The sequence below is a fragment of the Perna viridis genome, chromosome 2 (assembly GCF_037379345.1).
Source record: "Perna viridis isolate PV_CMFRI_1.1 ecotype Kerala chromosome 2, ASM3737934v1, whole genome shotgun sequence".
Classification (NCBI taxonomy): domain Eukaryota; kingdom Metazoa; phylum Mollusca; class Bivalvia; order Mytilida; family Mytilidae; genus Perna; species Perna viridis.
Window position 1 is genome coordinate 36,652,817 of NC_142446.1, and position 17,768 is coordinate 36,670,584.

General features: G+C 33.3%; 1 protein-coding gene across 1 annotated transcript; it reads left to right on the plus strand.

The window, feature by feature from the left end:
• Positions 1 to 9,154: 9,154 nt before the first annotated feature.
• LOC148624869 (phospholipid scramblase 1-like) lies at positions 9,155 to 16,018 on the plus strand. The gene is made up of 7 exons (XM_088567911.1): positions 9,155 to 9,596; positions 10,160 to 10,231; positions 10,640 to 10,844; positions 11,687 to 11,801; positions 12,415 to 12,520; positions 13,805 to 13,863; positions 15,520 to 16,018. The coding sequence occupies exons 1-7, from the start codon at positions 9,311 to 9,313 to the stop codon at positions 15,544 to 15,546; spliced, it is 870 nt and encodes a 289-aa protein (XP_088424037.1). The 5' UTR covers positions 9,155 to 9,310; the 3' UTR covers positions 15,547 to 16,018.
• The last annotated feature ends 1,750 nt before the right edge of the window (positions 16,019 to 17,768 follow it).

The following is a 17,768-nucleotide window of genomic DNA, read 5'->3' on the forward strand; positions in this document are numbered from 1 at the left end:
GTGTTGTGCATTTTGTGCCTTTCCTTCAAAGTAAGGGATATATTTGGTTGGTCTTTGTGTATAGAACGGTTAAATATACAAACAAACTTTTTCAATGCAAATTCAATACAGTCTAAAAATAATGACCAACCGTGCCTACATGCACATACATATATTAAACTTTCGGCAGCATTGATTGGTGCACTGGGTCGGTTAAACATTCAATGACTAAAAATAGACATTCGATGACTTAGTAATATCTGAGAAAATAATGGAGAGACATCGACGCATGGAATGAATATATCCTGGTGCTTTCATGGAGATACACCTTATGGGCGCGGCTAAGTCATGATGCCGCCCATACACCTTTCCAGAATGGATGTTGCTACAGATGAAAGGAAAGTTGACAAGACGGAAAGAGCGGTCATAGCGTTGGTCGTATAGTTTGCCCATGAGTATTCCTTTTCCATCGACTTCTAAGAGTAGACTTTATAGTGTCCATTATCACAAGTTCTTCTGGGTAGATGTGCTGTATAAAATCCCTGAAACCAGGATATTAATCAAATTAACACGTCATCTATGAAGCGGAATCTAAGATCAAAGGATCTAGATCAACGATGTCCCTTTTTCATAAGATCGGCTTTTATTTTAAGTCAGTTCAAAATTCATAATTCAAGGTCAAAAAGTTTGTGTCATTGCTGACGTGACAAAAATTGGTCTCGCTTTTACATATCCAGTCTTCTGCAGTGGACTTGACTGAAGTGCAGTCGATTGTTTGCTCCAATATCAAAAGACTGGATATATTTAATAATATATGTACAAATTTATAATATTTTGTACTATTTAAGAGATCTACAAACTGTACAAATTTAAGAAAATGTAGAATATCATAGAAAACATTTGTATCCGCATGACAGAACATTCTAATAAGAATTAAACCTGTATAAATAAATCACGATTCCTTTTATAGAATTTTAAAAGTACATATTTACAGCCAGTGATGTGTCTATTTGTGGACTCAGCTCTACTACTTTCACCTAACTCCTAGGTAATAATATTGATGGCTTAATTGCACGACTCTTTATATGGCTCCATAATCCATTGAACATAATTAGATGGTATTTGTCCAGCCAAGATAAACGTTACTCCTACAATGTCAGTGGTTCCTCTATACCCCAACCTCTTACATCCGAGCGCCATTTTGCAAACCGCTCGTTCCGACATTCTTTGAAATAGACAGAATTATAGTAAAATATTTACCTCTTGAAACATTTAAGACAGTTTCTTGACATGTGAGAAGGTGACTAAACTGAAGAAAAATAAATTACCTATCTGATGAGAAAATCCAGCGATCCTGGCAATACTTTGTAAAAGCAGTTTAAATGGACTTCTTATTTGGTTTTCAATATTTTATATGGGAACATCCGGTTAAGAAAATTACGGATTTTAATTTGCGAAACGATAATATTAAATTAACCAACGAATTGCCTTTACCAACCTAAGTTCGCTTTGTCAAAAATATATTGTACTCCGTAAAATTAGTGACCTAATTCAAAATGACTGTTCACTTTGATAACTGTCTTCATTACAAATGTTTTCTAGCCTAAGGTATTTAACAAAGATTTAGGATTTCCGGTGGGTTAAACTTCTTTTATGTAAATAAAATGTGACGCACAGGCGTAAATAATAAAGTTTGTATAATATACATTTATTTGAGGTTTCTGATTTACATATAGAACATTTTTATCATCACATTATAAACATGATAATGGATGGTTCCAACAATTCAATAATTATTTCTGATGATAATTACTCCAAAAGTGAATCTAATAAGTGTGTTTCAATATCAATTCATTGATTCCGAAAAATGGCAACGTCCTAAATATGGTTATATAATAGACTGTGTTTCATCTTCTGACCAAAAATACATGTTCTGTGGTATTACAAAACCTCGTCAAGGCAGCTATTTAGGAATAGTGTTCCTTGACTTTACAGATAATTGTCTACCAAAACATGACAAAATTTGGGCTGGCCTTGGCAAAATTGACTTTCAAAATATCCACCGAAAATAAACGCTGATGAGTGCGCAGACTCGTATATGTACCTGTATTTTTCAAACTTGATTAAAAAAATGGAATTTATTGATTTATGAAAAATATGAATAATCAGAAATTCTTTTGAAATAATAAGATTAATAACTTTAACGTTTTAGTCAAACAATAAAAATACTGTTAAAATTTATCTTTACCACATTTCTGCTTTAGATCTGGCCAAAGGGAAATAACTCCAAAAATTCTCTCAAAAAGTTTTAGAAATTACAAAAAGACCTAAAACATGTTAAAACACATGTTTAGTTCCTGTATTCACATTTGCAGCGGCTTTCAACATGTCAGATGCTAAAGGATAGGATAGCACCAAGTCAGAAAATAGTTTTCCAGATAACCTCTAGTACTGCTGGAGTAGATAAACGTATACCAACGGTCATAACTATGCAACTTTGCCTCATGGATAACATTTAGACAAATATAAAAATGCATGTAGGTCTGTTATTTAAGAGTATAAATATAGTTATGTAATCAAAAGCTATCTACGCATGGGATTCCTCTATAATGCAGTAATGTTCGCGAGATAGCAGTGTCTTGTTTTCATTTCAATTAACGAGTGATGAAATTGATGTTCTCAAGACGTAATATTTTTAGCCAAATCTGTTCAAAATTAGGGATCGTTGCCATTTTCTCCTGGATTTTTACCACAGGTAGGCGTAATTTCAAAGAAAGTTGTTTAAAATTACGAAATTGTCATTGATATCAGTTGTAAAGCACCTTTTTATCAATTTAGATGGAAGATCAGAATTAATATAGCAGTTACCAGAGTCTTTAGATTTGTAAAACCTGATAGCATCTGCAATTATCTTACACTTCCACAGGGAAATAGTCCGATCGGCATTCCCCATTAAGGTTCAAGTGCAAATAGAAATTCACTTCGAAGGTATTTCCAATCTTTCAAATTTTAATCTATATTATTTACACCAATAAACAAACCAAATAAACAAATTTTACTTCAAACTAAATATGCTGATTAACTTGGTTTGTACTAGAAACGATGCAATTAAAAATATTTGACATCTAACATCTTATTAGTACTGTACATGTTTATTTCTAGGCATTTAGCCGATTACGCCAGTCGTTCAGTGTTTTATATATTCAAGTTGCCTATTTATATTTAGACGCATAATAAACCATTTGATGTTTAGCTAGGAATGAAAACCCAGCGATATTATAAATAGTCATCAATCATAGAATTGAAGTATATAGAGGAATGTTGAGTACCGAATGGAAAAGCTGTCTACAGATATTCTATGCAGGCCCTGGCGGATAAAAGGAGCAGTGGTTCCGATCAAGAAACTTGAATGAAAAAAGGGGTTTCAGGCTATTACTCGCCCTCATCGTTTGGCCATTTTTTTACAAAAGGGTAGCATGAAAATGAAATTGGCCAACTAGTAGTTTGTAGTTCAATTATACACTATGTCCAAGAGTTTTGTATTTATTCATCTAGGTGTTCCATGTAAACCGATATCGAACCTGATTATTGCCCAAACTGGCGCACTGGTGTTTCGTAATTAGAATGGTGAATTTAAACAAATAAAACAATAATTCAATATTATACATTTATAATAATATCAACCTTGTTTTAAGATACGTTTGAATTCGATCCCCGTAATTTCCTTTTTTCCCAATTTTTTTGCAGTTTACGATTATTTGAGCCATAAATTTAAATTCGAACGATCGATATAAATTGATTCAGTACATAACTACTTTGATTTGTTTCTAAAGTGCAACAAAGCAACAACCTAAAAAGAAAGGAAAAATAGAAACTTACGCGTACGCATGCTGTGAGTCGTTGAAAAGCATTTTTTTTTTGGGGGGGGGGCGCGGCTCCTAATTGAATACTTTTAGTCGGGAAAGTCACAGCAGCATCCTTTCAACCAATACAATGTATAATGTTTACGTTCCGAGAAGAGGAACACCCATTTTTCGACAGCGATGATTGGTATGGTGCTTTTAGATTTCATTAAGGCTAAAAACCACTAATTCCACTTTCCATAGGCTTCTATGCTAATTTCTGGACTTTACCTTAACTTTAACCTGCAGAGGACTATATATCAGCATGATTCTTCATATGTCAGCTCACAATCCTCAGAATGGCATGTGGGGTTAGCAGACTTGCAGTGCAGTACTGGTCACCGGAAGTGAAGGGTCTATAAATAGCATGGGAAATCCCAGTGTTTTCACAAGATAGGGGTATATTTAAAAATCATTATGGAGAGTAGGCTTCACATCACAAGAAGCAAAATGCACCTATAAAATGTACAGAAATGTTTTTCCTTTCAGAAACTGTTTAAATTTTTTAAATAAGATGAGAACTTTTTTCACAGCACTATGAGGAACAGGGGTAATTTCTGCGTAGGACTATTTTTGCGTACGTTCCAAATGCTCATTGGTTGAATTGGTGGTCTGTAACCTTAAACAAACAAAGCAAATAATAAGGAAACATTAGTAGCTAATATTGCAGCATGATCATTATGCACAGACATTTTAATGGTCTTCCTGCAGAATTTCAATGGCCCACGTTTTAATATTCTTTCTAGAAATTTCTTATTTTAATGGGACATTTTCACCAGAAATATGATGAAACGCATGTGGTCCCTTCTAATCCCACTCACTGTATTTCTTAGTTTCAATAACGGGTTTGCTGATTTGTTTAAAAGGTCAACTCGTATTGTTTTTATATTGGCGTTAGAAAACAAAATATTTAGGTCACTAAATACTTAAGAATTGGCTATGATAAAAATTTTGTCTATTGAAAAATAACAAAAATTTTCCAGGTGCATATTGTTTATTGTGCGAAGTGCAATAAACAAAATATGCACTTGGAAAATTTGTTATTTTTCAATATCCATATCTTCCTGTGTCGTTGAGAAAATTTTAAAAAGGGGGCCCCCTTACCAGTTATGTACCAATTTTGGTGTGGGTGGCAGGGACCAAGGTCCATTAGTCCATCTTGGAAGTGGAATGATATTTTAGGCCTACTTAAGGACTATCGATTCCCAAAATATTGGGAATTTCCATATCTTCCTCTGTCGTTGAGAAAATTTTAAAAAGGGGGCCCTCTTACCACTTATGTACCAACTTTGGTGTGGGTAGCATCAAGAACTTTTAGTTGAAGATCAACCGGAATGTTCCAGTTTCTAATATTTTTATAAATGCTAAATAAAGCTCTTTGTGCTTGGATAACAAGCATTTGTTTGGCGTTTGAAAAATTGCCATTGTACTTGAAAGATAATCCTAAGTAGGATTGTTAAAAACTATTTAGTGCGTTTAGCATCCCATCAGGAGTTTCGGCTAATAGTGCAATATAATCGGCATACAGAATTAAAAATATTCTGAGTAAAATATCAAAATCACGGCCAGCTAGATCTTGCAACAAATGCAACGGAGTGCATCCACGATCTTCAAGAAATTGCTCAAGCCCGTTTAGAAAAATGGAGAAAAGGAAGGGAGACAAGTTTTCACCATGTCTGACACCTGTCAAACATGGGGAAAAATCTTATTGTTCACCATCATATTGAACACAGGATTTAATATTATCATACATGTTGTATATAACAGTGAAAATCGTTCCTTTAATTCCATTCCTCTGTAACTTCTTCCATAAGCCTGTTCTCCACACAGTGTCGAAAGCCTTGTGGAAGTGAATAAAGGCGCAAAATAATTTCTTTCCGTTAGCTTAGTTAGATTGGTAAATCGATAGGAGGGAATTCAAAATAAACAGGTTGTCTTTTCTAAATCCAGCTTGATTTTTCGATAATAAATCAACCTCATTAGCAAAGCACGTTAGTCTAGTGTTTAGTATCGAGATGAAAAGTTTTCCTAAACAACTTATCAACGTGATTGCTCTAAAGTTATCTGGGTTTATGTTATCTCCCTTGTTTTTAATAACGGGTAGAAATATACCCTCGGTCCAATACATTGTTGTTGTCTGATACAACACCGGTATTCAAAACAAGGTTGAATAGTTTCACCAATAACTGGATCAATTTCGGAGGCGAGTTTTTTTTTAGATACTCATTCAAAACACTATCCAGACCTGAGGATTTATTGATAGAACTACAAATCTCATCATCAGTAATATCATTATTTAATATAGATTCAATCTGTAGATTATCACAAATAGTGTTTAAATCTAAGCCACCATCATCATTATCATCGTCATCATCATCATCATCATCATCATTAAGCTTCTTAAAATAATCAAAAAATGTATCTATATCAATAGGTGGGTTGGATTTACCGAGAGCCTGAAAATTTATTCAGTGTTCTCCAAAAAGCTTTAGGATCATACTTCGAATAAGTTCTCAACTCCGTCGCGGTTTTTTCTTGATAACTACGAAAACTTTTGTTAAGTTCCCGCTTATAATTTCGCGATTTTTCATTCAGAAGTTTTTTCGTAAAAAGTCGGTTTTAACGTTTTTATATACACTTTTAGTTTCATGAAATGCACCCGCTTAATACTGCATTCTTTAGTGAACCAAGGTTTACAATCATCTTTTAAATTAGTCTTTAAATTATTTGTACCAAATACAGATGTAGCACTTTCATTACAGAATAAACATGAATCATTTACAATTGAATTAACATGATCAAGGGTTACATGACTGTGTTCTACATTTATTAGTTTGTCATCAATATTTTATTAAACCAGTTTTGGATCTTCTCTGATAACTTTCAGAAAATCATCAGCTTTTACGCTGGTTCCATTTAACCCTTTCTTCACATGTATTTTTGTTTTACTATTTATCACTTTATCAGAGCCAGCGGGTGAAGAAATACAAAAGTGTAACCTATTACATCTGAAAACATAGAACTAAAATCAATAATTTCAAACTTAATAAATTACATCGAACATACATGACAAGAGTAACAAATACTGTACCTTGGTCACTACATATATGGCCATTGGCCGCAAAAAGTTACACCTTTTACATAGTTCTAACAGTTTTAAACCGTATCTGTAATACGACCATCATCTTGACTGATTCTATCTAGTGGGATTTGTGTGTGCCTTAAATAGTCAAAACTAGAAAAGAAATGTTTTCGTCTGAAATCTGAAATATCTAAGACTTGCTCGTCAGGCACTACAAAATCTGGTAAAATCGTCTGAAATCTGAAATATCTAAGACTTGCTCGTCAGGCACTACAAAATCTGGTAAAATCGTCTGAAATCTGAAATATCTAAGACTTGCTCGTCAGGCACTACAAAATCTGGTAAAATCGTCTGAAATCTGAAATATCTAAGACTTGCTCGTCAGGCACTACAAAATCTGGTAACTAAGACTTGCTCGTCAGGCACTACAAAATCTGGTATCTAAGACTTGCTCGTCAGGCACTACAAAATCTGGTATCTAAGACTTGCTCGTCAGGCACTACAAAATCTGGTAAAATAGCCGTTCGAGCGTTCACCAACAACTAATGCTTATCTTGTATTTTCTGGGAAAAAAAATTAAAAAATTCACCCTCTATTTCAATAAAACATTCTTGTAAAGAATATTTGGAAACCTTCGAGTGGTACATAGCTACATCCAATAAGAATAGCCTCGTTTAAAGAAGAAATTAGTTTTGAAATTTTAATCCACTGGACGAACTTTGAGTCAGAGTCAAAAATTTCCAATCTGAAAGGCACTTTTTGTAAATTATAAGTATACTACCAGATTTATTTTTCACATTTGTTCTGTTCTTAAAATGGACACTGTAACCCTGCGGAATATTTAAGTGACCATACCGATCTGTTTTTGTTTCTGAAAAAAAAAATAACAAGTCGCATTGCTTTATTAATAGGCGAAAGTCAGGGTTCAGTAACTTTGATTTGATTCCACAAACGTTTAAGTAAGTAATGTTCAGTTTACTAATAAAACCGGTTCTATCGTCTGATGCGTTGTTCTAGTCGTGGAAGTCCCCAACGTTCGATATGTCTAGTTCCGTATGGAGGAAATGTTTTAACACTGCCTCGGTGTTTTCAGTTTCAAAGTTGGCAGGAGATATAAAATGATAAATTGTGGGTGATTCCATGCTCTGAATCGACGGAAAGAGCTCAACAGTTATGTTTTTCATTTCTTGTAGGGTTGAGTTCTAGCGGTACAGTTTTAATTTAACAGAATGCAAAAAAAAATAATTGTGCATTGTAATGTGCTACAGTTGTACGTAGCAAGATCCAAACTGAAATTTTTAAATCTAGACCATAAATGAACAAAACCTCTGATTTTTTTTTTTTTTTTTTCAAACTGGCATTTTTTTGTTTTTTTTCCCACTGATTCCAATGAAAATATTGGGCTTTAAAACCGAATTGATAATGGCGCTATTTGTGATCAGAATCATAGTTCTTCAAGAGTTATCACTCAATGCCTTCATTCATATCAGGTTTTGAGATTCTGTCATTTAAGAATGTCATTAAGGATGCTCTCACTTACCTCCTTCGAGTATTCATTTTATTACGTAATTTTAAGGTGAATTTAAGTATTATTCTTTTTATTTCATTTAATTTTACAGCAAATATTCTAAGCGTAAAATTTGAGAATGTGATTTAATGTAACCTCTCATAATGATACTCATTATTGCTAAAACCGTAATCCTGGTTTTCATATTGCTTTAATATATAACGTTCTTTGCACTTGTGCAGTGAGTTTTTATTTTAATGCGTATTTTTTTTTTACAAAATAACATGTAGGCATAAAGCGCATAGAGTGCTTACTTCAGCCTGGGCGGTTGATATACAATTTTCATGTATTCAAAGGAAAGGTTTATATTAATTTTCACGAAATAATGTGATAAAAAACTTCGAAACTTACAAAAGTTAAAGGTCTTATACTGATTATAAACTTTAAGTATCGTTTTCTACAGTGTCTCTGGGGTCGAAATATGTGCATTATATCAATCTCAGTATGAGATGATATAGAACGTTGCAGCGGACATTTATTACCATGTAGGTAAAAATCTTGGTAACACCACATAGTTGATGAAAAGAATAAAATCGCTTAGGAATTAGTTTTAAACTCATATTTTTATTACCAGATTAGTTTTAAAGTGTTCATTTCACATTATACCACATTGTTCGCTCCCTATGATAAATGTGTGTACTTTTCACTGTTCAAATTGAATTATGTGATATATTGAGAAACACTTACTTTCAGTTATTCGGACGAGTGACAGTTTCATGTTTTTCGTATGATTTTATCAAAAACGTCTTTTTCTTGCATTTCGAATAAAATAAGATAAAAATGATTTTTCCGGAGGAAGTTCAGAGGAACGAAGTAAGAAGGCAATCTCTTGTTCAGGACCGAGTTGCTCGTAGCTCAGTGATATATACACAACCAAGGCAGTCTATCGCATCTACAGACTCACGGACGACAAGCGATGTTTTGTTGGAGATGAAAAATAGGCGTATGAGTATGAGACCAAGAAGAAAGTCTGTTAACCCAAAGATTGACCCACCCCCTGGTATCGAATGTTTCGAGGACAAGAGCTTTATTTATATCCGTCAACAAATGGAATCCGACATCCTTGGTAAGTAGCATTCTAAAACTAGTACATGTATTTTTGTTTTAGATATCTCAGAACAGAATTAAGACAACTTTCCGAGCAACAATACCGAATCTATGTAGCTGTGTCTCTTGTTTATATTATACCTGACTAAAATGCAGTATAATTCTCGTCTTATGGTTGGTGACATTATTTACCTTTTCATGGTCACATTGTAGATCAGCAGCATCTGCGATTAGAAACACAACGGAATGAGATTTTTTAAATAAAATTTAAAATCAATAACTAGTTCAGGTAAAAAAAAAGCGGTGATAATTACTAGAACTGCTTCGGTTTATTAAGATGTATTTCAAATCTATTTGAATAAAAATTCTTATGATTGAAGTTTTTCTTGTGATTGTCATCAAGTTTCTAGCTAATTTGGCACATAAAGCAACTTGATGAACTCAATATTTGCATTAGGGGTATGGGTTGTGTGGGTGCAAAATGTTCTTTCCCTGTTCACCTATAGCAATTGTAAAGAATTTTCAAGCATGAATGTTATTTTTTTCTTTATTGTTTGTTTGTTTGTTTTTGTTCTATTCTAGCTGGATGCGGTGCTCCCAACACATATAAAGTATGGGACGAAAACGAAGAAGAGTTATTTTACGGAATGGAAGGTTAGACTGCATGTGATAAGAAAGATATTTCCAATACGAAATCTTTTCTTATTGCAATTTCCCAGATCTTCCTATGATATATCTGTTCACGATTTATTACAAAGTATGACATTGTCTTAAGATAGATCATACCTATAACATGGAGCATTACCACGGACTACCTACAATAACTTGTTATATGATTTCATATGCATTCCAAGAATATACCTTCATTTCACAATTTTCGAAATAGAATCGTTTCACTGTTTAGTTTCATAATGCAAGTATAAATTTAAATGTTATTTTGAAGAATCAAACCACCATCATTCCGGATTTAATACACATCCCAACTAATAAAACTATGAATGGCCATATTGACCTACTTTGCGATCGAATTTTTGTTATTCTTCGCGAATTCTACTAATTTAGAGTCAAGCTGCATAAACCGATGGGTGTGTGGTCCAAATCGCCAGTTTCGTCTAGAATTCTTCTCACCTCAAGATGACCTTATATTTTCTCTCCGACGCGCGTGCTGCCGTTGTGATTGGTGCTGTTGTATGGATTGTTTCATGTGTGTCCAAAAGATTTACGTCAGCGATTGTTTAGGACGGACTCTAGGTTCTATACGACAAAGGTAAACATACTAGTTTCTTATTTTTTGCAATGACAGAACAAAAAAAGAAAATGAATTGTCGTGAAGTTTTTACGAATGTTTCTAAATTATATTGAAATTTTATCATACTGTTTCTTTAGTCGTGTTGTCTGTCCTTCCGTCCACACCTTTTTCGTTACAGTTTATGCGCAACTAGTTATCACGGCCATTTATATTTTGACAGAAGTTTTATTTAGTAATGCCATATCATGGCATTCGGTTTCTGGCTTGGGTGACATATCATGGCATTCGATTTCTGACTTGGGTGACATACCATGGGATTCAATTTGAAACTTGGTTGACATCAACTTCTGTATGCATACCCTGGTTATATATATTATGCTGTCTGTATGGGGATGGGGTATCCATCATCGAGTTTTCTCAGAGAATTTCTAGTTTCAACGAGTGAATGTACTTTATCAACAAATTTAGATTAATTTTTGCAATTTTTCAAGGTACATATTTGTATTTATTGTTACCCTCGCCCATGAAATCTTTAATATTTTCTATGGGCGTTCAAACCAACGCGATCTCTTAAAAGTGTGCTCACCTCAAGTATGAGAGGTCGTGATTTCGTTCCCATCCGGGTGATACAATAGACAAAGATTGGTACTCAAGCACGTAGCATATACATGTAGGCGACTAGTTGCATTACTCGGAGTCAGAATAATGTGTCTGAGTGGGGCGACATGATTTCATGAGTACCAGCAAATTACAACCATGATTTGCTCGACTAAACAAACGCTTTGGTCAGGAAATGCACGGAATGTATGCAACAGAACGTAAATTACTAATATTATTTAATCAATCAATCAATCTAATAGGCGTTCGTGGTTGTGTCAAGAGTTCTTGGACGTTTATGACGGGGATGGTAATATTGTGGCCATGATAGAGGGACCTAGCTGTTCTTGTAGATGCTGCACAGAAATTAATTTCAAGGTTAGAACACATTTCTGTTAAGGAGCAACATTTTTTTGTCCTTTTCGAGATAGAGATATACTCTACATTGATGAATATTCTGCGAATACAGAACATGAAAGTAGAAAACCACGCCTTAAGTAATAAGAATTTATATTTCATTATTTGTTCAAGTATCCCTTTACATTTGCATATACCTAGTATTCTGTACACCAATATTCCTATTTTAAGGTCAGTAGACCATGCCAGTAACCAAATGAATGGGTATACTCACCGTAACACCTTAATCTACTACACGAACTTTTTTCTATGATAAATAATTGCAAAACGAAGAATATTTTCCGCATTTAGTGCGAATTTGTAAGTCACCAAATGTCCATTTTCTTCAATATCTATAGAAGTTAAGCGCGAAACATTTTTGAAAAAATGTTGACAATTTTCCTGTTACATCATCGTATTTGTGATAATCTACCCTTATTCGAAATTTACAAAACAATTGACCTAGTTAATATTAGAACTAGATTTTTAGTATAGTCTTTCCCCCAAAAATGCGCTTTGATAAGGAAAACTATTTTCAGATCATGTCTTTATTGTCTGTGTTATATAATTATTATTTTATAATATTTTTTAAAAGATTTATGACAAAGAAGGAGAAGAACTAATTGGTTGCATAAACAAGAAATGGGAAGGAGAAAGGGACGACAACTTGAATGTAGACCATGAGTATTTTGAGGTGCAATGTAAGTAACGAGCAATTTATGTAATTCGATTCCTTTTAAAATTGTTTAGCACTATAAAACCAAAAGACAAAGTGCGAAATAAAAATCAAGAGTCATCATCTGTCTCGTTTCATTTCGTCAATATTGACTAACATTGTAATTAAAGACGGTGTGCTACAAACATAATTCATTATCTCTACCTCCTTTGAATACTTTGAGTTCGAATGTTACTGTTGGTTATCAATGAATATAATGACAGTTTTTTGCCGATTATATTCATCTAATAAAACATTTACTGATGCAAATTAAGAGAATGTTATAGTTGGCTGGGAAAATTTTGTGACGTCATGATATACGATATTTCAGACCTGTGAGAAGTTGTGACAGAGATATTCGATTCAATTGTGTTGACTTGAAATAAGAACAATAGGCTGGTCTTTTTCACGATTTGTGCCGAATTTTATTGTTTCCATTTCTAGTCAACATAAAGTTTATTTTTTAATACAAAGTGTTTATTACAAGACGGCACGATAAACAGGTAGCTCGTGCAAGGGTTAGCGGGAGACATTGTGTAATATACACTGTATGGTGTAACAATCGCCTTTGTTCATTGGTTATTATGATCACATGATACAAAGGATATTCCACGCACATGAAGCCTTGTTTCTATTTTTAAATATATTGAATGCGGTGATTTTTAACGTCTTTGACTAGCCTCTCGGGTCTCGCATGGACGGGAACTTAAACCGTTCCGGTCCATAATTACTCTCAGCCAAGTGCAATCATGGCGGAAGCGCCGTAAACGAAGCAGACAAAAAGAAAATAAATTATCTACATATGCAATATATAAATTAAGGACTTTCACTTCGTCCTCGGGCAGTGTAATCTGAACAGATCCATGTATAACATATTGACTTTGTTAAAGGTACATAATTAATAAGTAACTGTCATTGCATTTTGGTTGTTGTAGTATAAATGATGTAATGTGGGAAAAAAATTGACTAATCACTAGAGAGAAAAAAGTTTTTTTTTTAAATGACAAAAAAATAAATCATGTTGTCTATGTAAGAGGTGCTATGCGGTAGTGAGACGAGCAAAAAAAGATTGTTTTCAATAGATAATGAATATTTTTTTTTATTGGCCCTGAAAAAAAATTACAAGATATTTTAGTTCAAGGGGAAAAAAGTCTGTCTCAGAAAAAAAATCCGCCCCCTCCTCTGAGAATCAAATGGTTGCTGCCTTAGAAACTGTTGAAAATACATAAATCATAGCCTTCCTCCTCATTTATTTTCGTTTCCATTTTAGTCCCGGAGAAAATGGACGGTATTGAAAAAATGTTGATACTCGGAGGAGCGTTTTTAGTGGTATGTATATAATATATATTTTTGATTGATGAAAAGCGTCGTGATAACAAATTGATAATTTATAAATTAGAAATCAGTATTCTGAGTGAGAAATAAAGGTGTATGGATAATGGTGGTCTACTGTTAACGTTTGTTTCCCGGAAATTGAGATGTATTGGGATTTGAGTCCGCGGTTGAGAAATGGAGAATATGAGAAGATCGAGATATTTCCAAAAATGGAAATCGGACGCAAAAGTAAAAAATTGAATCTGAAAGAATTTCCATTCAATTGCTGTTGGGTAAATGGGTACGTGAGGGCATGAAATAAATATTAGGGGACGGCCACGGGGAGGTAATACTTCGAAATGTGTATATTTTGAAATATATGCAATTGGGCGAATTGGGGTAGGTATTTAAATGAGAAAATGGAATGTAAGAATAATTTGGATTCATGGAAAAGTTTGAACATAAAATGAAATTAACGCATGTTATAACGTGCCATGTATTTAAGTTACAAATGCTAAAACCCAGTGGGAGGGTGTTGGTTGGAATGTATTAAAGGGCAGAGATGTTTCATTATGTAAATGAAAAGTTAATTTCATTTAAGGGTTTTGGTATTAACATGAGTTTTGTAATTCACCGATAATATTTGTCACTGAATTCATTTAAAAAGAATGATAATTAAGTAGCACTCGATAATCAAGCAAAATGTGATTTGTGGTAGGAAGGCCTACATATCTTTATTTTTGATATTCTGTTTAAAATGTTATAGTAAACAGAAATTAACATATTTGGATTTTCATATAATCCTTGTGTTCTTCATCCTCCCTAGTCAGGGTTTTGAGTCAACCCTCGCTCCCTCAAACCCCTGACATCACTAATTCATATTTAGCGGGTATCGTCCAGTGCCATCTAGTGAGTTACTTAAATTTACCTTTCCACAGACATTTTATGTTAAATTGATTTTCTTTGGTGCTTCGCATCCGGAGAAGCAACCAATCGGAATTGGCTGGACGATACCCGCTAAGTATGAATGAGTGATGTCAGGGGTTTGAGGGAGCGAGGGTGGACTCAGAACCCTGACTTGGGAGGATGTTTTTCTTAGGAGATAAAAATATATAGAATGTACTGTATAATTCAAAATTAAGGGGTGACCCTAAAATTCAGTAGAAACTGTTGGATTTTCAATGTGGAATATCTCCTAAGAGCAGACAGATTGAAATGAATAATTATACATTTCATCTTATAGACATATAAAGCAACTTAATATCAGGAATAAAAATGTGTAGTCTTTTTGGGGATGTATCACATACTACAGAATTTGCATAATTCCTACAAAGACTAATACTTAAACCAAACAAAAACCCTACAAACAAGAAATCACACACACAACAAACATACAATCGCTGTGACATGTTTACGTTGAAAAGTATAAATTTTATGATCAGACAGATTAACATATCGAGTAAATGTGGAAATTCAATGCATTTGAGAAACCGACCGAACCCATTCAAAATTTGATATTACAATTTAAATTTTTTGCAAAAGTATTGTTGGTAGTGGGATGAAGGACTTATAAGGCAACCCCTGTCTCTCCTATAGGATAAGACACTTTCTAAAGCCCCATGTAATAGAATAATGTCGAATTTAATCATATCATTTATTTTTTTTCTACAGAATTATATGTACTTTGAAATGTCATAAAATAAACAGACGACTTTGCGGTTTAGAAAGGACCATGGATTTAGAAAGAAACCTCACTACTATCCTTCAGCAACGTGAGGCACTGAATCGAATAATATTAATGATGTGCAGATAGGCGTTGATACGTGAAAATTAACTGAGAAATAATTTGTATCTTAAATTTAATATTCTTTTAAAATTAATTTTTCACAACGCATACATTGATGATATTCAGGGGATAGAGTTTGTCCTCTCTTGATTAGATGGATTGGATGATGTTAAAATTCTAATTCGCCTGTTTATTATTTCCATAGCTTAATAGCTACGGCTGTTCGTCAGGTGATTGTTATTTAAATACGGAAAGATTATCGACACCCCCCTTCACATCATCATTGTATGCGCTGTAATATGTTTGTAGTTATGTGTTTTGTTTCTCTATGTATATAAATATTTTATGGTACATTTATTACACTAGAATGGCTTGTCAAGATAAAGGTTAACTTGTTTAACACTGTTCTTGAAAAAAAACTTATTTTCTTCTTTCATAATCGTTTGTATAGTCCGTTTGAGTTTGATAAATCTTCGATAATAAATTCTAAGACTTATAAAATCATTTTTTTTTTAAGTGATTAATTTTTTTTTTATTTTTAAACTTCATTTCCTTTTCTATAGTGCATACGAATGCCGAATAATATTTTCAAAATATTATTTCAACAAACTAAGAAATTCCCATTATGCTTTACGCAATTTTAAATTTTGAATATTTTAATAATTTTGTCTGTTTGAATGTTAGAACAGCTATTTAAATTTTTGATGCACATATGAAATTTTTTTTTAAATGTGGTCAGGCGTCATAACATCACAAGGTCACTTCCAGTAGTTTGAATATCTATAGATCCAGATGTAAGTACAGGATTAGAATGCATGCTTTTTTGTATTGGCCAATTGACAACTATAAATATTTAAAAAATGCTTTAATTTGCGCCAATTTCTGAAATATTAACTATTTCATTTGCGCAACTAGGTTGCATTTCATTTGCGCTATTTTCCGTGTAACCGTTAGGTAAAGGTACAATCATGTAGATATATAAAGTTTAAGTAAATAGTTTTGACGCTTTGTACCCATAAAAGATTGAATGCAGAACAAGAGGCTATATAATACTAGTTAACTTATATTAAATCCTTTGGGGTAAAACAGACATGTAAAGTAATTACAGTGGTACATGTTTGTAAATAATTATTGCAGGTTTATAGTAAAGAAACATGTATGGTGCTTCTAGGACGTTTTAAGATGACTACGTACTCTGTCTTATTCTGTACACGCTATTTCAGTTTTTTAACCTTCAACATTAAGTGAACTTTTCTGCTCCAAATCCAACCTTTGCTTTGCCGTAGTGAGTTTGAACACATAATACTGACAAACAGAGAATATGACTATTAAATTAACCTGCAATTCGAGTAAATTAAATAATTTATTTATGGCGCAAATGAAATACAAATTGGAAAAAAGCAATGTGCCTTAAATAAGTTGATATCACTTTACTCAGTTAAGTTCCTGATTAATCAAAAGCTCTCCAAACATTACATAATAAAAATATGACATTGAAATTATATTAATAGTTTTTAGTTGTTGAAAGAAAATCCTGAAAATATTTCCCAGAATTCGCGTATATGTACTATAGAAAAGGATATGCAGTAGAAAAGTTGAAATATTATGTCAAATGACTGAAGAATTTTTAAGATTTTTTTTCGAAGATTTGTAGAACTCAAACGGACTATACCTTGAGTTTTTTTCATGTAATTATGTACATTATCTATGTTTATAAAAAACGTGTTGTTAATTTCAACCCCTTAAATACATTCCAAAACACAAGACACATTGAGCCAGTATACCACCAAAGAACATTAAAAAATCATGTCACAACTGTGTTGTTAAATAACAATATAACAATAAAGTTGAAAATGATTGCACTTTCCGTATATCCGTTACACCCCTCATTTCGTGCGTTATATAGCTAGGATATGGTGGCTTCGAGCAGATAAACCACTAACATCTCCCAAAATCATTTGTAACACAGTGTTAGCCAACCAATTACACGATACGACTGACGCTGACCATCAGCTGCCATCAGCCGACTGTTCCTATACGTGGTTTAATTGTCGCTTTCGATCTAACATATATACTCAATACTGTTAGACCCGGTTTACACTTATACATGTATGTATGTGGTATTTGTAATACA